This window comes from Palaemon carinicauda, chromosome 39, assembly GCF_036898095.1.
Source record: "Palaemon carinicauda isolate YSFRI2023 chromosome 39, ASM3689809v2, whole genome shotgun sequence".
Lineage (NCBI taxonomy): Eukaryota > Metazoa > Arthropoda > Malacostraca > Decapoda > Palaemonidae > Palaemon > Palaemon carinicauda.
The window spans coordinates 23,590,020-23,612,774 of record NC_090763.1 but is presented as its reverse complement, the minus strand read 5'-3'; the positions used below and the strand labels follow the sequence as shown (position 1 = coordinate 23,612,774).

Genomic DNA, 22,755 nt, shown 5'->3' with positions numbered 1-22,755 from the left:
TATATATATATATATATATATATATATATACACATATATATATACTGTATATATATATACATATATATATATATATATATACATATATATATATATATATATATATATATACTGTACAAGTCCTGCATTATTATGGAGTTCCTGTCAAATATGTATATTTGATTAAGTCTGTTCATGAGCATAGCAAGTGCAAATTTAATGTTAGTGGAGTCCCATCTAATAAATTTCCTGTGAACAGTGGAGTACTCCAAGGGAATGTGCCATCACCTATGTTGATTATCCTCCTCATGAATTTTTTAATGCATAGAACAATTAGGGATGGTGGAGAAGGATTGGACTGGCTTGGTGATAGGAATTTAGCAGACCTAGAGTATGCTGATGACCATGTTCTTATTAGCAGAACACCAAAGGACTTGCAAATCTTGCTTACCAGAAAGCATAAAGATAAATAGAAGAAAGACAGAGATGATGAGAACGGAGTATGCAATGGAAGATGAAATATCATTGGAAGGAGAAAGGATTAACGAGGGAGAATCATTTAAGTATTTAGAAACTATAATCTCCAATACAGGGTCTTTAGAATTTGAGTTTAATGAAAGATTGAAAAAACAAATCAGACGATGGCTAGGTTAAGTCAAATTTGGAAATCCAATCGCCTGAAATTACATATAAAAATCAGGCTATATATCAGTTTAGTGAGATTGGTGTTACTGTAGGGACATGAGTCGAGGTACAACAATGAAACAATACCCAACAAATTTTGTAGATTTGAGAACAAAGTCCTCAGCAAAAAAATATTGGGAGTTAAATGGCAGGACAGGATTAGAAATGAAACTGTAAGAGAGATTACTCGAGAGCTATATGTGAATTAGATCATGGTGAGGGGTAGATTGAGATGGTTTGGGCATGCTCTTCGCACTCCCTAGTTCACTAAACTTTCAACTGGACTCCCCAAAGCACTGCAAGAGTTGGAAGACCCAAGCCTATATGGCTGATGACTATGAAACATGAAGTAGGAGATGATGAATGGAGTATTGATTTAAAAGCTCCAGATAGAGATGACTGGCGAAATCTAACCGAGGCCCTTTATGTTAATAGGCGTGGGAGGAGATATGATGATGAGGATGATGATGAAGGGGTCCCTAGATATTGCAAACGATGCAGGGGAAGGGAAAGAAGACGATGGATTGACGAGCTAAAAAAGTGCTGATATAGACTGGCATACAAATACCATAAACAGACGGAAATATAAGATTATATATATATATATATATATATATATATATATATATATATATATATCTTCCACCTCGACGTATTTAGACCAACCAATACGATAAACGCATAAACTTGGAAAAATTATTCATGAAAAAAATCCTCTAGCAATTCAACATATTATCAAATATGATGAATAAAGACCTCTAAGATTACATTAACGAAAAGGTAGCAAAAATCATGTTACTTGATATCTATTTTTTTTTTTTTTTTTGAGTATCATTAATGTTTTAATAAATAACTATATAAAACTTTGGAGTAAAGTGAAATATTTTTAGGCGGTCTTCACAGGTTTGAAAAAAAATCTTAACCTCAAAAAAAAAAAAAAAAAAAAATAACAATTACACAAACAAATACATAGACCTATTTTTTATATAATACAACAATACTTTGATGTTTTTACAATCCACAAAGTAATATCTTTATCAGTTAGAGACTATGAATATCTATGTTTCCTTTTAACTACGGCATTTACTAAGATGAAGCCCAAACATATATCCAACAAATTCATAAAGCGAGCCGGAGTATACTTATGCATAAGATGAATATTACTTTGCCAGGAAAACGTTAGGCATTGTTATATGAATATGAAATATACGAAGCACTTCCGCGTCAGGAAGTGACTTATTTCCCTCTTATAAGAGGATCATTGTGGCTAATCATACGAACGGTAGAAACAGATGAGGATTCAAAAGGGGGGAATTAAGAGCATTGAACGTATATCAGAAGCCATACGATTTTACCGCAAGATGATTATGGCTTTAGAAAGCCTAATTACATGAGAGAGAGAGAGAGAGAGAGAGAGAGAGAGAGAGAGAGAGAGAGAGAGAGAGAGAGAGAGAGAGAGAGAGAGATTTATAACTCATCAAAAAAATTAAATCAGTTAGTGCCGTAAAATAAACACGAATCTCGTTGTCACAAGTAAATTTCTTCTGAGAGAGAGAGAGAGAGAGAGAGAGAGAGAGAGAGAGAGAGAGAGAGAGAGAGAGAGAGAGAGAGAGAGAGAGAGAGAGAGAGAGAGAGAGTGGAAACCATCTAACTGGTAAATTTAGCTCTTACTCAACAATTGTACCAAATGACCCTTATGAAAAATCTCATAATAGTAAAAATAACGAATTTAATAGACGGTAAGTTCTTGTCCATCAAATTATGATGTGATTCAGCAGTTGAAGACCAGACAGGAGAATAATACAAGATAGAATGAAAGAATTAAACCACTTCTTCATAATAGATTGATCATCGAAAATCTTAGAAGACTTTTTTAGTAAGCAACTTTTTTGTACAATTAAAAAAAAAACAGACCGAGTGTGTTTCTCAGAAGTAATTCTGGAGGCCTAATCAAGAATCGTACCTAAAATTTTAAAGGGGTCACATAGAGTTAAAGCAACATTATCAATACCGAGATCTGGATGTTGAGGAGCCACTATCTTCGACCTACATACAATCACACTTAGGTTTTAACTACATGCTCCATAATTTGTGACATTCACTAATTTTAGTTAGATCTCTATTAAGGGATTCGGCAACCCCAGATCTACATTCAGGAGATGGAAATGGGACAAAGAGAGTAGCATCATCTGTATATGCAGCAAGCTTGTTTTCTAGGCCAAACCACATGTCACGTGTATATAGTATGAAACGTAAACGGCCAAAGCATTACCCTGAGGAACACCAGATGTTATATTCCTATACTCGCTATGGTACCTATCGATAACTCTTTGCTATCTAATACTGAAATCAATGTTAAGAAAAGACCCACCTACTCAGAACTGTTTGAGTTTGAAAACAAGGGCCTATGTTTAACACGGTCAAAGGCAGCACTAAAATCAAGGCCAATCATACGAGCTTCCTGACTGCAATCATAGGATTTCTGTACAGCATTGCAGATCGTAAGAAGGGCATCACATGCCCAAGGCTTTTACAAAAAGCCAAATTGCAAACTAGGGAGCAGATAATTAGCCTAATTTCAGCATACCTGTTTGGATGTTTTGCCAAAAGGCGTTGAAAACTTTAGATAATATAGGAGTTTTGATAATTAGCTGGCAATCAGCTGGGCCAGAGCTACCACAAACACATTCACCTAATGGAGAAACATTACCAATTCTCCAAGTGCAAAAACACCCTCTTCTTGCTTACTTGCGGAAAAAGCAAACAACTTATGATATAAGAAAGCAGACATACCATTTGGGTCTACACCTCCATAAGCATCAAGGTCCATCAAGAGAGCTTTAATTTCATGGGACCGAAAAGCTAAACTAGTTAGTTTGGCCTCAGGAAAACAGGAATAAGGAAGATCGAGTTTCTCATTACTCTGCTTACTGTCAAACACATCAGCCAGAAGGATTGCCTTTTCCTACTCTCTCTGCATCAATTCCATCACCTGAATGTAGACCTGGGGTTGCTGAATCCCTTAATAGAGATGTAGCTAAAATTAGTACATGGTGCAAATTATTGGATATGAAGCTGAATCCTAACAAAACTCAAAGTATGATTGTAATTAGGTCAAGGACAGTGGCTCCTCAACATCCGGTTCTCAGCATTGATAATGTTTCTTTAACTTTGTATGACTTTTAAAATTTTAGGTGTGATTCTCGACAGCAAATTTACTTTTGGGAAACACATTAGGTCTGTGTCTTCTTCAATTGCACAAAAAATTGCCTTATTGAGAAAGTTTTAAGATTTTCGGTGATCAATCTACTGTATTCTGAAGAAGTGTTTTATTCTTTAATTTTACCTTGTTTCGAGTATTGTTCTCCTGTCTGGTCTTCAGCTGCTGATTCTCATCTTAATTTGTTAGACAGGAACTTACGATCTATTAAATTTCTTATTTCGGATTTAGATATTAAGTTTTGGCACCGTCGTTCAATTAGTTCATTATGAATGTTGCATAATATTTTTCATAATTCTGACCATCCTTTACATTCAGATCTTCCTGGATAGTTCCATACTGTTCGTAATACTAGGTATGAAGTTAATTCTAATAGTCAGACCTTCTCCATCATGAGGCTCAATACTACACAATACAGTATTCTAAAAGTTTTATTCCAGCTGCGATCAAGTTGAGGAATGATCTTCCTAATCAGGTAGTTGAATCAGTAGAACTTCAAAAGTTCAAAGTTGCAGCGAATGTTTTTATGTTGAACAGGTTGACATAAGTCTTTTTAAAGTTTATATATGACATATCTTTTTTGATATTGTTACTGTCTTTAAAATATTTTATTGCTAATTTTTTATCATCGTTTATTTATTTCCTCATTTCCTTTCCTCATTGGGCTGTTTTTTCGTGTTAGAGCCCTTGGGCTTATAGCATCTTGCTTTTCCAACTAGGGTTGTAGCTTGGCTGTTAATAATAATAATAATAATAATAATAATAATAATAAGTAAAGGAGGTACTGTTAATTCTACACCAAAGAATTTACATTCAAGGGTAGTACACCACTTATGTGCCTGGGTTGTACCAGAAAAGGGGTTCTTTTAAGGTTAAATTGTTTTCATTTTCAGTTGAAGAATAAACTCTCTGAGAAAAAGCTCTAAGCTGAGTATAGTCATTCCAGAAAAGGGGTTCTTTTATGGTTAAATTGTATTCATTTTCAGTTGAAGCATAAACTCTCTGAGCAACAGCTCTTAGTTGAATATAGTTATCCCAAGTCAAATCTGATATGTTACTCTTCCAAAGATGATAGGTCTACTGCTTCTCCAAATAACCACGTTTGCAATCATCTTTGAAGCATGGTTTGTCTCTCACTCGGTACTCTAGCACTTAATTATGTTGACCAGATTCTCTTTCGATCTACGGGCTGCCTCCTTGCAAGAGACCGTGTCTTGCTATATGCAAGGCAATCTAAAACGAGCGGACAAACGATCTCATTCGAAAGGACAACAGGCTCAAGACTTATAAAATTGTGACCAATTCAAATGCAAAAGATCATTCAAAATGCCATTCCTGAGATTATATATACATACACACATATATATATATATATATATATATATATATATATATATATATATATATGTATATATATACATATACATATATATATATATATATATATATATATATATATATATATATATATATATATATATATTGGTAGAGATTGGTCATGGCACCAGTCACCCGTTGAGATACTACCGCTATAGTGTTATGTGGTCCTTTGACTAGCCAAACAGTACTACATTGGATGCTTCTCTCTGGTTACAGTTCATTTTCCTTTTGCCTACATATACACCGAATAGTCTGGCTGATTCTTTACGTATTCTCCTCTGTCATCATACAACTGACAACACTGAGATTACCAAACAATTCTTCTTCACCCAAGGGGTTAACCACTGCACTGTAATTGTTCAGTGGTCACTTTCCTCTTAGTAAGGGTAGAAGAGACTCTTTAGGTTTGGGTATACAGCTCTTCTTGGAGAAGGACACTCCAATATCAAACCATTGTTCTCTAGTCTTGGGTAGTACCATAGCCTCTGTACCATGGTCTTCCACTGTCTTGGGGTAGAGTTCTCTTGCTTGAGGGTACACTCTGGCACACTATTCCGTCTCATTTCTCTTCCTCTTGTTTTGTTAAATTTTCATAGTTTATATAGGAAATATTTATTCTAATGATACTGTTCTTCAAAATATTTAATTTTTCCTTGTTTCCTTTCCTCACTGGGCTACTTTTCCCGTTGGAGCCCCTGGGCTCATAGCATCCTGTTTTTCCAACTAGGGTTGTAGCTTAGTAAATAAGTAAGTAAGTAATTAATAATAATAATAATAATAATAATAATAATAATAATAATAATAATAATAATAATATGAGTAAGACATATCAGGGAAAGGCTTTTAAGTCTTAATCATTAATGAAATTAAGTCATGATCAGACGAATAGCTATGCAAATAATCTAATGAGCAAATTTGAAAATACATAACTACATGGGTAAATAAACTACTATGTTACAGAACTACCGTCTCTACCGGATTACAGATATATATATGCTTCCCAAATCTCCTCGGCGCCACTGACGGGTTTCGACAGTTGCTAAACCACAACCAAGTCTGGGGTTTCCTGAAATATTTCCCTGAGGATTAAGTCTGATTTTCACCATACTGGTATTTTTTAAGACACTGGGGAGAGAGAGAGAGAGAGAGAGAGAGAGAGAGAGAGAGAGAGAGAGAGAGAGAGAGAGAGAGAGAGAGAGAGAGTAAATAACTCATCTAAGCCAATGAAACCATGAAGTAACACAATAAAATAAACTCATTGTCAAAACTAAATGTTTCCTTATGCTGAGAGAGAGAGAGAGAGAGAGAGAGAGAGAGAGAGAGAGAGAGAGAGAGAGAGAGAGAGAGAGAGAGAGAGAGAGAGAGAGAGAGAGTTAAGAACACGTGATGATATGAATGAAACTTTTCTACAATACAGTCTACTTTGTAATCTGTGAACAAATAAGTTTTTATTTCACTAGCAAAAGTATAACCATCGGACGATATATTGCATACCGTGATAACGATGGCCTTGCTCGTTCGTTCAAATTGCCCGGCAAATTTGAGCAGGGGCTCTTGGCACAAGGCGCTAGTCCCTAAGTGCACGCAGAGAGTGCTTTTAGTACAAGCAGCTGCTCTGCACCAGGAGCGCAACTACATGAGTCAAACGTTTTTCTTATTGGAACTGAACTTTTTAATAGAACGAAACTCTTGTTGGCAGGTATGCCAGCCCAGGACCCAGAAGGCAGATCTCCATCTCTGGGAAACTCAATTTTGGGAAAACCCTGCGAAGAAGAAGAAGAGCAAGAGTGAGCTCGATGATGACGTCACCGCCCACCAGTTCGACTGAGTTTGTTCAGTTGGTCAGTATTCCACCGGGAGTATACCGGAGTCCCACCGATGAGATTTAATACGCTAAAACATCGGTGACCGGTTTTCGGTATTTTATCAGACTCATCTATTTAATTCAAATCGCTTCACCTACTCCCTAATTATTATTACATAAATTGTTATCATTAAAATGATTAGAATTATTATTATTAACATTATTATACTTATCATTATCATTATCAAAATTATTAACATTATCATTATTATAAAAATTATTAACATTATCATCATTATACAAATTATTATCATTATTAATTGGGTTGTGTGTGTGTGTGTGTGTGTGTGTGAGAGAGAGAGAGAGAGAGAGAGAGAGAGAGAGAGAGAGAGAGAGAGAGAGAGAGAGAGAGAGATGATTTCAATCTTCTACATCCCTTTTACAGCCTTCTTGTAGAAAAACACCACCGAACTTGCAAAGCTTGCTTACTAGAATGCATGAAATATCACATGAGGTTGGGATGAAGATAAATGGAAGACAGACAGAGATGATGAGAATGGAATATGCAATGGAAGGTGAAATATCATTGGAATCATTTAAATATTTAGGAAGTATTATTATTATTATTATTATTATTATTATTATTATTATTATTATTAGCCAAGCCACAACCCTAGTTGGAAAAGCAAGATGCTATAAGCCCAAGGGCTCCAATAGGGAAAAATAGCCCAGTGATGAAAGGAAATAAGGAAATAAATAAGTGATAGGAACAAATTAACAATAAATCATTCTAAAAACAGTAACAACGTCAAAATAGATATGTCCTATATAAACTATTAACAACGTCAGAAACAGATATGTCATATATAAACTATAAAAACTCATTTGCTCCAGCTTTGAACTTTTGAAGTTCTACTGATCGCTAATAAATGGTCTTTAGAATTGGAGTTTAATGTAAGATTGAAAAAAAAAATCAGACAATGGCTAAGTTAACTAAAATTTGGAAATCAACTCGCCTAAAATTACTTTAAATAATCAAGCTATATAATATCCAACAGATTTGGTAGATTTGAGAACAAAGCCCTCAGAAGAATATTAGGACTTAAATGGCACGACAGGATTAGAAATGAAACTATAAGAGAGATTACTCGAGTACCATATGTGGATGAGATCATAATAAAGGGGTAGATGGAGATAGTTTGGAAATGCTCTTCGCACTCCCCTAGAGAGATATATACTTCACCAAACTTTCAACTTGGCTCCACAAGTCACTAGAAGAGTTGGAAGACCCAGGCCTACGTGGCTGAGGAATATGGAACGTGAAATAGATGATGAATGGAGAAGTATTGATTGAAAAGCTCAAGAAAGAGACGACTGGCGAAATCTGAGGCCCTTTGCGTCAATAGGCGTAGGAGATGATGATGATGTAGCAACTATTGAACGGTGGATGTTGATAGTTTTATAAAAATTTGAAGGTTTCCGTAAATTCCAATCTTTATATCATGAAACTTTTTTTTTTAATTTCATCATATCAAACATTTTTCCGAAGAAACTTTTTTTTTCTTTTTCTTTGAGGATTTTCCTTTTTTCCGTTGTTACCCTTTCTACTGTACTATTTTTCAAAGAAACAAATTACCTCGCAAATTAAAACAGCTTTGTTTGCAATATACAGTACATTACATTTAGAACTGGCAAACGTATTGAGCAATTATAGAATCATGAAGTTTTCAAACCACATAGCTTTGTTAATCATGCAACATTTCAATATTACAAATAATATTGAACACACATCGTAGCAACCAAATTACATAGAAATCCCATTTAAATTTCCACGCTAAATAAATAGAAGTTTTGACCCAGATACGGAACAGAACAAAAGCTAACCTAACAGAGAATTTATCTTGCTGCTTCGAAAATTTTATTGTTACGTGACAATTGTTAAAACACAGAGCTTAATCTCCTTAAAAAGGTCGTATCGAAATAAATTCAACAAAGTAAACAAAAGCTCTTAATTTACCAACAGGAATATGCACACCAACTGACCATGAATACATATAAAAATTGAATAATGCTGAGATTTACATCCTACGTTGATACATACATATACCAGGGAAGAGAGACGGGACGGCTGAAATTTACTGCAGTATTAAAACGAAAAAAAAAATTCTTCATAGATTGTTTTAGGATATTAAAATATTGGACATTTATATATATATATATATATATATATATATATATATATATATATATATATATATATATATACATATATATATATATATATATATATATATATATATATATATATATATATATTTAATAGATGGAGATTTCAGAGTAGTAAAACGATGAAATTTACATAAAATATCTGCAAGAATTCTCCATACCTATACCTTGGAAAAACTTTATCATTATATTAATTAACAAAAAGGAAGACAAAAGACCTGAAAAAATTACTGCCAAATAAGTTACTCTCGGTAATACATAAAATATTTACAAAGATCATATTAGGTCGATTAGAAAGACAGCTAGACTTTAAACAACCAAGAGAACAGGCAGGACTTAGAAGCAGGCATTGAAAACCGACCATACCCATGTAATTAACCAGCTAATGAAAAAAATCAAGAGAGTATGATAACCGACCATGTATGGTTATTTTAGACCATGAGAAAACTGGATTCTGTCAAAAACTTCAGCAGTAAAGCTTTCATTACTGCTGAAATTTTCACAGAATCAAAAGCTTTCTCATGGTCTATAAACGCCATATATAGTGGTTTCTCATACTCTTGATTTTTCATTAGCTGGTTAATTACATGGGTATGGTCAGTTTTTGCAAACCCACTTCTAAAGCCTGCCTGTTCTCTTGGTTGATTAAAGTCTAGCTGTCTTTCTAATCAGCCTAATATGATCTTTGTAAATATTTTATGTATTAAGGAGAGAAAACTTATTGGGCAATAATTTTTCAGGTCTTCTGTCTCTCTTTTTGTGAATTAGCATTATGATAAAGTTTTTCCAAGCTGTAGGTATAAAGCAATCTTAAAGGCATTTTGTGTAAAGTTCAGCGAGTTTTACTAATATGAAATCTCCTCCATCTCTTATTAATCAATTGTTGGGCCATCTGCTACTTTGCCTTATTTTAGGTATTTTAATGATTTCTTTATTATCTATAATAGAGATGGGGGTGATAAAAATTGCTGATTTATATACAATACTAAACAATAGTGATATAAGAAATACCTTTGTCAATAGAAATAATGAAACACCTGAGGCGGAGTATACTTTATATGAGGTTAAAACTATATTAGTCTAAGACGTGAACTAGAGACAAAACCAAACATTATATCTATTCACTCCATATTGCTTTAGGATACAACAAACGAGAATGGGAAGCCTAACCTTATGTGGGACACGAGAAACGAGCACGAATTCCACGAAAATTAAGAAGCTGAACACCTGCTTCTAAAGATAGAATTTGAACCATAATATGAGTAGGCCTATGCCTACTAAGCAAAAACAGATAAATCAGTTTATTAATTACAACCGTACATCACAGGTACATTTCCCCTTGCCTCGACATTATAACTTGCTGACTCAAGTAGGTAATATTTATAGGATGTTATGTCTTTCACCTTGGTGTCTTGGAAAGAGAAATAAATTGGCATGATTTTATCAACGAGAAAAAAGTGGAGGATGAGGTTGCCGAAATATTCTTTTCCTTCAATTGAGCATAATTTGACTTGAGTGTATATGACACATCAATTATTAAATTATATTAACGTAGCCATCATAACAGACTTTATGAACTACTTTGCTCGTAATAACAGTTGAAATACAAGGGCGTTGGTTTTTAATTAACCTAGGCCTATGCCATAGATATATCTATGGGTCTATACTAAGTAGGCCGCCAAATTAGACGAAGTTTTACGTTCGACACATCAAAACTTACCATTTAAATTTATATTATTAATATAAAAATAATTCATATAGTATATATCTAGTCAGAGGGATATAATGAGGTTTGTTGTTCACTGTTATTATGGGAATGGATTGGACACTGTATGATGGCGCAAGAAAAAGTTCATGTAGCTCCGCGGAAGCCATTCTAAACTCCTTGATTAATTTGGAAATGAAAAGTTCCTAGGATTAAAATAATAATAAGAACTACTTTTCTGAACGTTTTGCTATTCATTTTATACGAAAATCACTTTCTTAAGAAACATTAAAAGATTAAACATAAGAATCATCACCACCTTTTCCATCTGTTACATCAGTCTGTCGTTACTCTGTGACATGGAAAGACCACTGTGCACCAGCTGATTAATGACGAAACCAGATTCTCTTGCATCATTAGGTAAATATATAGCTGGCACTTTCCGTATTTTATGAATTTGTTCATCAATTATCAGTGACGAATTTGCAGTGAGTGAATTTGCAGATACCATCGTTTACAAAGTTAACTCTGTGTAATGGCGTGTACGGTGTTTCTGTCTAGTGATGTAGGCTAGCTTTTCAAACGGGTGTTTTGTAGTGTTTATTTTCATGCTATTTTAAAAGAATTCACACGACATTTCCCCAAAATGAGGATGCTAGTATAAACCAAAATCTGCTGTACTTTTGTCAAAGTGTAAGCGGTTTTGTAACCTAATGTTATAACACGTTATCAGGTACCTCGCGTTACAGCAGTTTCTCTGCAAAGTAAAATGTAAATCCAATCCGACTATTTTTTTTTCAGCGTAGTCTGCCTCAAAGGTGAATGGCTCGTTAGTAAATTAGTATTCCAAGTTCCTCCCTGAAATATGTTTGTATTATTAATACCTCCCTGAAATACAGTTTATTATTAACGAAATGCTTAACCTAAAGAATATGCACTTACCTGATTTGATCTGATTGCATCGTCTTTTCCTGTTTCCCCGTTACAAAATGCTATTCCCTTCACATTATAGGCCCAGACTAGCCACCAAGTCCTATTTGATAAACAAGTGACAAACGTGACGTTGTAGATCCATAGGCACAAATTTCCACTCGGTGTAATGTATGCAGCATCTTTTAATGAAATTTTTACATGATAATTCAATTACTAGCGAGACTGGAATTCGCTATTAGAAATGGACAAGTGCTGGTTAGTTGGTGTTTTTTTTTTCTGGGTAATAACTTGTGTATCGTTCTAATAAAATTTTAAGTCTATTTCTCACTATACTCCATTGTTTACTTTTGGGAGACGGATTAGGAGTTACTGCGCATGCGTTGTTTGCATTAGCTTTTTTCAATTCTGTTATTGTATGGCGTAACCATTATCTGACTTTTTAACTTATTATCATTATTATTATTATTATTATTACAAGCTAAGGTACAATCCCAGCTTACTAGCTTCTAAATGTTTTGCACAAGTTTCTACATCATTTTCCCATCCTCCCCTTATATAGTGACTACCATTAAGCGGGGTTTACACGGCCGAGCAGCTCGTCGAGCCCGGTTGTCGAACCTACTTGTAGAACGGCCCGAAGAGCTTTCAGGCTGCCAGGCAGTACATCGAGGCTCGAGCCTCAGTGTGCCTCGTGCTAAAACAACGTCGACATGTCTCTCGACCAGGACCATTTGATAGCCATTGCTTTAGCAGTGGCACTAAGAAGGAACAAAAAAAAAAGATCAAAAGAGAGAAATTTTCATATACCAACTTGCTTGTTGCTTTAAAATTAGAGCCTGATGACTGGCGCAATTATTTGCGTATGGATGAAGACAGGTACATTGATCTACCGAATCGTGTCAGCTCTTTCATTACTATGAGGAAGGCCATAACTCCACATGAAAGACTGAGTGTCCGCTATTCCCTTGTTTCTGGCTACTTTATTGGAAGAGTCTTTTGATTTAACTTTCCATAAAGCTGGATGAGCTCGATATGCATGTATGAAATCAAGTACGACTTCCTTCTCATTCTTACTTTCATTAATGGCAGCAATTATGCATTTCTTTGATGATGTTTCCTCTAGCAGGTTTGAATAACAACTGAGGTTCGATGCTCGACACCCGTTCACACGTTCACACCGTTCGTCAAACAATGTAGCTCCGCCCACAAAAGTCAAGATGAGCCTGACTTTCATCGAGCCGCTCGACGAGCGCGCTCGACAACCAAATAGCCCGTTTACACGCTTGAACATCAATTCAAACACAGGGTTGTCGAGCCAGGCTCGACGAGCTGCTCGCCCGTGTAAACCCCGCTTTACACGAAGGCGTCAACAAGAGGGACGTATAATCAATTTAGAAATTTACGTAATTTTATCGATTTCGGTAACTTATCATCTTGAACACGCCCTCCCCTCACTACATAGGCTTGTTGCTCCTGTGAAAAATGAAAGAAAAAAAAATAATCACGTTTACAGTACGGCCTTTCAGAACAGAGGAGCGTTGGTCTATTGTTAATTTTGCTAGCGTAGTGAGCCACGGCAGAGCAAAAACCATTAGAATAACGTTTAGTAAATCATATATAGTTATAAATTGATTTCCTACCACTTACTTGAACTATATATTTTCTAACTGGCTCTCTTGTGTTTATTTTGCAATTCTGACCATTATTATTGCTGCAAATCACTGGTTTTGGGCCTTTACTAGTCAAAAAAAAAAAAAAAAAAAAAACCGGTTTCCCACTGGGGTACCCCATAACGGTCTATATATAAAGGGGTCCAAAAACTCATAAATATGGGGTTCGCCCCAATAATCATGATCAGAAAATCATGAATCACAAGATAGTGAGTAAGAAAAAATATAGATGATTCATGTAGGCTATTTAGCTAGAAATTAAAGTATCAAATATTTACCTTTCTTTGGAATTAACTGCTCCTACTTCCTGGATAATTTTCTTTTTTAACTTCCTCACTAGTCTTGGGCAGTGTTTTAAAAATAAGTTTGACCTTTAGAAATAAGTTTGATTCCTTGCTCTTGTCATAAATTTATGTTTAATCTTAATTGTCCCTTCTAAAACAACTTTGCGGTTGCTAAATAAAGTATTTGCATATCCAAAAGCGTATTTTTTATAAGGATTCGTGCTGAAAAGAGTTCCTCATAGTTCAGTAATAAATCTTTCCTTCAGACAAACAATATTATTATTGTTACAAGCCAAGCTACGACCCTAGTTGGAAAAGCAAGATGCTATAAGCCCAAGGGCTCCAACAGTGAAACATAGCCCAGTGATGAAAGGGAATAAGGAAATAGATAAACTACATGAGAAGTAATAAATAATCAAATAATAAATAAGCGCTAGCCTGGGCCATTCTTGAAAATGCATTTGCTATACAGTTATTTTCCCTCATTTACTTTGAAAAAAAAAATATTGAAATATACAAATTATCATAAGTTAGATACCTAAAGTTTAGAAAAAAATATGGAAGATAATAATTATTGTTTGTAAGTTCCATTCCTTACTAAAGCCTTAAATAATAAGCTAAGTTAGCCTACAACTCAAAGAGCTGTGGAAAATATAACTATGAGAATAATATTGGGACAGGAAAAGAACAGCACAGATACGAAAGCCATCAAAATTAGAGGACATTCTAACATGTAAGAAAAAGAAACGGGCAGTGCAGGACTTATAATGAGAATGAAAGATAATAGATAGATATTACGAACAACAGATTGGGTCCCTAGTGATTGCAAAAGATGCAGGGGAAGGAAGAGAAAATGATGGGTGGACTAACTAAGAAAATTTGCCGATATAGACTGGTATAGAAAGACCGTAAACAGACAGAAGTTTAAGAACATGTCTGATGACTGTTCTGCAATGACTAGTTACGACTATTGATGATGATATATATATATAAATATATATATATATATATATATATATATATTATATATATATATATATATATATATATATATATATATATATATATATATATATATATATATATATATATATATATATATCAACAGAATTGATTCCGATCTTAAAATGTCTTCCAGTTCTCGTAGCATTTTGTCTAAATCCATCGACTTCTGATAAGTGAATATCTCTTTCCCACGACATTCTACCATCAAATAAACGAAGTAAAGGTATTCGATAGTTCGTCATTTGACACCGTATCGACCTTTTACGCTTTTTTTTTTTTTTTTTTTCTTGAAAAATGAATGCACGTTAAATATCCTGCTGTAGCGTTAATTTGTGAGAGAGGATACTAGTTTATGATGGTTCAAACTTGCAGCAAATGTTTTTATATTGAACAGGCTTGCATAAGTCCTTTTTTTTTTACTTTATAAATCATATATGTTGTAATGTTGTTCATGTTTTTAAAGTATTTTATTTTAATTTTCATTACTTATATCGTTTATTTATTTCCTTATTTCCTTTCCTCACTGGGCTATTTTTCCCTGTTGGAGCCCTTGGGTCTTATAGCATCTTGCTTTTCCAACTAGGATTGTAGCTTAGCAAGTAATAATAATAATAATAATAATGATAATAATAATAAAGGACGAAACAAATAGAATGATCGTACATAGTAACACCATATCTGTCATGACTAGTGCGTTGATGTAGCTTACATCTATTAGTACTTCATTTAAGTACTATTTTATGCCAAATTAATAATCTAATATTAATAGATTTAGAATTTTAACCTTAGTCTAAGGTCAATTGCGTGTTAAGTTGTCAACCCATGTTATGGCTTTCTTTTCCAGCGTTACAACAGTGTTAGTATGCAATTTCTAACAGTTGTAGCCATTTCAATTTTCTCTGAAAGGTGTTTTTGGGGGGTGGGGTGGGGGCATGAAATGACGGTTATTTTCGTTTGTATACGTTTTTTATATGTATGATTCCATTGATATATACATTGCAGAGTAACTTGTGAATAACAACAGTTATTTCTTTGCTTTTACTCTACTTGCTGTTTGCATGGTCCTGTCACACACAAAATCCCATCGCTATACAGGACCTACTAGATCAGTTTGTCGTATGCATGCTTCAAGTGTTTATAGAATCATGTGACATAATTCACATTGATTTTCAAATCCAAGCAATTGTAGCTTTTCAAAAATATGAAAGAATATTTTTAACTTCTGATGTCAAGCAGGAACCTGTTAGAGTCTTTGTGGCCGCATATTTGAAATCTCTAGGTGAATCTTACTTCAATAACTTGAAGCTCTCTGTAACTATTCTTGTGTCGACACTTTTGTTGGCCGCACAATATACGTAGCAGTTCTCTTAGATATTTTGGACGTCCAGTTCTGATAACTTGGCGAGTCATTGCATTTATCTTAAAATTTATTCCTTCTTTAATAAACAGCCTCTGTAGTTTGATCAGTACAGGGGGGATCCTTTCTCGGAGGGCGGGACACCTTTTATCAATTTTGTACCTCTGTTTATTATGTTTTGTAACTAATAAGTTGTACTTTGGTGAGGTTGTAATATGCAGAGAGTTACGGCAACTAAAAAGAATTTTCTAAAACAACATACATCCAATTAATTTTTTATTTTTTTTTTATTTTTTTTTATTTTTACAAAAGTAATATTTCTGAGGTGATATTCAGCATTTCTTATTGTATTAATTGTTGAGCTCTGAGGGACAAATTACTGACGATTAAAACACCTAGGTCTTGGACATGTAATCTACTAGATACCAAATTGTCATTTATATTTATTTAGACGGCACCTTTCTTAAACTGTTTTTCTTATCTACCACCATAAACTAATTAAGTTTTATTTTTTTTTTCAATCCCATCTATTCCGTGACACTAGTAAGAACACGGTTTAAATTCTTAGTTGTATCATCAATGTCATTTATGGAGAAGTAAAATTGTGTATCATTCAAATAGCCTGAACTTATTCCGACTCTCTAATACTTTTGATAAACCAAAAAAGTATAGATATGAAATAGGATTGGGACTTCACTTCCATCGCTCAATACCCTGCTTTATTGTTCATTACGATTAATAAGAATTTCCAATTCATACACAGTAGTTTAGGTCAACGTAGTAACCTAGCCCAACTATCGTAACTACTCTTTCAAAGTCTTAACTTAACCTCAATACCTAAACTTTCCTAGTCTAATCTAACTATAGTAGGTAGTAGGTTGGCCAGGGCACCAGCCGCCTGTTGATATACTACCGCTAGAGAGTTAGGAGGTCCTTTGACTTGCCAGACAGTACCATATTGGATCCTTCTCTCTGGTTACGGTTCTTTCCCTTTGCCTACACAGGCACCGAATAGTCTGGCCTATTCTTTTCAGATTCTCCTCTGTCCTCATACACCTGACAACACTGAGATTACCAAACAATTCTTCTTCACCCAAGGAATTAACTACGGCAATGTAATTGTTTAGTGGCTACTTTCTTCTTGGTAAGGGTAGAAGAGACTCTTTAGCTATGGTAAGCAGCTCTTCTAGGAGAAGAACACTCCAAAATCAAACGTTTGTTCTCTAGTCTTGGGTAGTGCCATAGCCTCTGTACCATGGTCTTCCACTGTCTTGGGTTAGAGTTCTCTTGCTTGAGGGTACACTCAGGCACACTGTTTTATCTATTTTCTCTTTATCTTGTTTTTTTGAAGTTTTTATAGTTTATATAGGAAGTAGTTATTTTAATGTTGTTACTATTCTTAAAATACTTTATTTTTCCTTGTTTCCTTTCCTCACTGAGCTATTTTCCCTGTTGGGGCCCCTGGGCTTATAGCATCCTGCTTTTCCAACTAGGGTTGTAGCTTAGCATTTAATAATAATAATAATAATAATAATAATGATAATAATATAAACCTTATTAGTCTAACCTAGCCTCCCTAACTAATAATTCTTAAGTCTTACCTAGCCTTCCTAACTAAAAATTCTACGTCTAATCTAACCATCATAATTAAACCCCACTTTCCTTTTCTAATCTATCCAACCAATTATTATTATTATTATTATTATTATTATTATTATTATTATTATTATTATTACCTGCTAAGCTACAACTCTAGTTGGAAAAGCAGTATGCTATAAGCCCAGGGGCTACAACAGGGAAAATAGCCCAGTGAGGAAAGGAAACAAGAAAAAATGAAATTTTTAAGAAGAGTAACAACATTGAAATATCTCCTATATAAACTATAAAAACGTGAACAAAACAAGAGAAAGAGAAGCAAGACAGAACAGGGTGCCCGAGTGTACCCTCAAGCAAGAGAACTCTAACCCAAGGAAGTGGAAGACCATGATACAGAGGCTATGGCACTACCCAAGACTAGAGAACAATGGTTTAATTTTGGAGTGTTCTTCTCCTAGAAGAGCTGCTTACCATAGCTAAAGAGTCTCTTCTACCCTTAGCAAGAGGAAAGTGGCCATTGAACAATTACAGTACAGTAACCCCTTGGGTGAAAAAGAATTTTTTGGTAATTTCAATGTTGTCAGGTGTATGAGGACAGAGGAGAATATGTAAAGAATAGGCCAGAATATTCGGTGTATGTGTAAGCAAAGAGAAAATGAACCGTAACCAGAGAGAAGGATCTAATGTAGTATTGTCTGGCCAGTCAAAAGATGCCATAACACTCTAGTGGTAGTATCTCAACGGGTGGCTGGTGCCCTGGCCAAAGGTGATTGCACCACGAGTATAAATTAATGTTCAACACAAACAATTTTTCTTGTTTCTGTTTAATGAAGATAAATTGTCTTTGTTAGTTTAGACTTTAGATTATGTCATCCACCCTTATATCTTTCAAAAGCAAAAATGTTTTGTTATTTGAATTATGATATATAATACAAGAGAGAAGATGAAAATAAGTAAAATTAATACATTTAATAAAAACGTATGCAGAGGTAGGCCTAACGCTTCAAGACTAAAAGATCTTAAATCTTCCAATTGTTTATATATATATATATATATATATATATATATATATATATATATATATATATATATATATGTGTGTGTGTGTGTGTGTGTGTGTGTGTGTGTGTATGTGTGTGAAAGATGTAATCCCTATGTAATGTTGTTACTGCTATTAAAAGATTTTATTTCGATTATTCTTTTCTTCTCTTGTATAGTATTTCTTTCTTTCCTTTCCTCACTGGGCTATTTTCCCAGGTAGAGCCCTGGGGCATATTATAGCATCCTGCTTTTTCAACTATAGTAGGGTTGTAGCTTACCTTATAATAATAATAATAATAATAATAATAATAATAATAATAATAATAAATGTGCACGTTCCAAATGCACTAAATCGTGGAATTGCAAAATGCTCTGATTCCAGAATGCACTTCTCAAACGTTTTAGACCAACGAACGAACGAACACCGCCCCTTCTGCATAGCCCGTATCCAACATCTACTCGCAAGCGTGTACGTTAATCGATAAATAAGTAAGCGAATGAATGATTAATGGTAACGTCAATGATAATTATCGTGTGTTTATTGATAGAAAATCTTCCTAATTTTATTCATTGTTTCTCCCATTTATGGACTTTGCACCAGACATATTTGGACCAATAATCATAATGATGATAATCATATAATAGAAATATAGTAGATATTCAACATTATTAATAAATTAGCATCAATTCCATCTCCTGAATGTAGATCTGAGGTTGCTGACTCCCTTAATAAAGATCTTGCTAAGATTAGTGCATGGTGCAAACTATGGGGTATGAAGTTGAATCCTAACAAAACTCAAAGTTTGATTGTGAGTAGATCAAGGATAGTGGCTCCTCAACATTGGGATCTCAGCATTGATAATATTTCTTTAACTCTGTATGACTCTTTTTAAATTTTAGGTGTGATTCTCGACAGAAAATTTACTTTTGAGAAACACATTAGGTCGGCGTCTTCTTCCACTGCACAAAAAAAAAAAAAAAAAAAATAGCTTATTGAGAAGTCTTTCAAGATTTTCGGTGATCAATCTATTCTGAAAGTGTTTTAATTCCTTCATTCTACCTTGTTTCGAGTATTGTTGTCCTTTCTGGTGTTCAGCTGCTGATTCTCATCTTAATTTGTTGGACAGGAACTTACGGTCTATTAAATTTCTTATTTCTATTTTAGGTATTAATCTCTGGCACCGTCGTTCAATTAGTTCATTATACATGTTGCATAAGATTTTTTATAATTCTGACCATCCTTCACATTTAGATCTTCCCGGACAGTTCCATCCTGTTTGTAATACTAGGTATACAGTTAATTCTAATAGTCAGTTCTCCATCACGAGGCTCAATACTACACAGTATTTTAGAAGTTTTATTCCAGGTATGACCAAGTTTTGGAATGATCTTCCTAATCGGGTAGTTGAATCAGTAGAGCTTCAAAAGTTCAAAGTTGCAGCAAATATTTTTGTTGAACAGACTGACATAAGTCCTTTAATAGTTTGTCTGTTTTGATGATGTTACTGTTTTTTTTTTTTTTTTTAATATTTTATTTTTATTGTTCATTATTTGTCAGATCGTTTATTCATCTCCTTATTTCCTTTCCTCACTGGGCTATTTTTCCCTGTTGGAGCCCTTGGCCTTATAGCATCTTGCTTTTCCAACTAGGGTTATACCTTAGCTAATAATAATAATAATTGAATTGTTTGATGTCGTTAGTGGGAGGGATAGTCCTATGTTTGATGAGCTAATAAGGAGTGCATTGTTATTTAGTCAGCAATTATCGAGATCCATTGGAAGTCAGCACTGTTCTATATTCTATTTACTTTTCTACTTTGTTAGATCTGACTTGTAGTGAAATAACCCTGCTTTAATTCACACCAAAATGTTCTGTTTTATTGTATTTATTTTTTTTCTCATGTAAATATCATCGTTTGACCTGAACGTACGATAGACTTTTGACGGTTATCGACTCCCTTTTTTTACCCCCAGGTTAAATATTTATCGACCCCCTTGATAGTTTCATCGACTCACGGTGGTCGATACACCAAATAAACTTTATTAGGTCGATGAATATTATAAGTATGAGTTATCAAATATTCAGTGAATTTCAATTAAGACATTTTTTTTTTAAACAAATCGTGTAGTAAAATTGACTTTTTAAAAGACCAGCCTAAGTGTTCGCTCTCATGGTAATTAACTTGACATAAAGCCGACCTTTCGGAAAGTATCAGGTTTTTCAATAGTTTTCGTTATCTTTAAATCGTATGCCTAAGTAGTTCGAATCATCTGTGCGATTAATCCCACGGGAGAATTCTTAGTATTTTTGGTTGATATTTCAAAGCATATGTTGTTCCTAAATAAGTTAAATTTTCAAGAATGGTATTGAAGAGCTCACTGTGGGAAAAGGTGGTGATGGTGACATTACTGAACGAAAAGCTTTAGTTTTCCTACCTCACTTCCGTTAACTCACGATTTCCATATTTAAGAGCTCTGGAATATTTTCCTAATTCAGTGATCAGCAAAGATCACTGGCTAAAACAGTGCATGGTCACGCCGTCAGAGACTTAAGCAAGAAAAGAAGAGAAACACGTAGAAGAAGCAATTAAAAATTGTTCCTTCTTCACGGCCACCATGATCGCTCTTCGGATTCGATAAGTCTCGCAACTGTTACCTTTATTTTTTCTGACATGTTGACTGACTTAGCCCACTCAAGTCTGTGTTTATAGTTACCCACCTACATCCATATATTTTGATTGCCTTCATGAATCTTCTCCATGTATCGAAGTACTGTATTTTCCTAAACTTTTACTCCATGCCCATTCCTTCTCAATATATATTATTTTATCACGTCAGTATTCCGTACCACACCAGCATAACTCAATTGTTCAGCCTTACACACGCACCGTGATATTCAAATCACCATAACGCTATATATATATATATATATATATATATATATATATATGTGTGTGTGTGTGTGTATTATATAATATAAGATATATATATACATGTATATATATATATATATATATATATATATATATATATATAGATACTGTATATATATATGTGTGTGTGTGTTTATAATATATATATATATATATATATATATATATATATATATATATATATATATACTGTATATATAGGTTTATATATATATATATATATATATATATATATATATATATATATATATATATATATATATATATATACACACTCCAATGAAAGGCCTGCAGAAGGCATAGAAATAAGTGATGTTGGGACGTAAGTGCTAAATGTATTTCAGGAATTGCATAATGAGATCACTGTCTTTAATACCAGCGAATTTTAGGGCGATTCCTGTTAAATACGAATTGGTTGATTCAACCAGTGGGTCAGGAAAATTGCATAAAATTCGCTAGTCCTTGAGACAGTGCTAAGTGACTGCTGAAAAACAGCATTTAAGTTCCCACTTATTTATTTCTATGGTTTCTAGGGGACTTTCAATATGGTAGGTATATACTAGCTGAACTCGGACGGATATTGTGTATGAGATGGGCATTGTCCCTCGTTGATGTCGCTCACTATCACGCAGTTCACTGTAATGTTGCTACATTTAACATCATATTTAAGAAGGCTACGTGATTCCCGTGTCTTTTCAATTGTAGATATTGACATGGAATTTGGCAGGAACAGAGAAACTATGTTTCCCATCAATCACTGAAATTGTCATTTGGATATGTGAATTATTTTACGAACAATTTACTCCACCGCCAAAAATAACCATTTAACTCATACCGAAATAAACGTTTGCTATGGCTGTTCTATGGCAGATGTCAACATGAAAATTGGTATGGACACAGTAAATATCCATCCCATGAATCCCTGAACATTTCATTTA

At 34.1% G+C, this 22,755-nt stretch overlaps 1 protein-coding gene across 9 annotated transcripts in view; it reads left to right on the top strand.

Moving 5' to 3' along the window:
* Window positions 1–11,332: 11,332 nt before the first annotated feature.
* LOC137631079 (ionotropic receptor 21a-like) overlaps window positions 11,333–22,755 on the top strand; it is a 190,573-nt gene continuing 179,150 nt past the window's right edge. For 8 of the 9 annotated variants that reach the window (XR_011041846.1, XR_011041847.1, XR_011041848.1 and 5 more), the window contains exon 1: window positions 11,355–11,418. Coding sequence is in view for 5 of the 9 variants with exons in the window: in XM_068362695.1 (XP_068218796.1) it covers window positions 11,388–11,418 (31 nt within the window). In the remaining 4 variants the exon portion in view is untranslated. Of the gene's footprint in view, window positions 11,419–22,755 lie in introns of all 9 variants that reach the window. The other variant, XM_068362700.1, reaches the window with a different exon arrangement.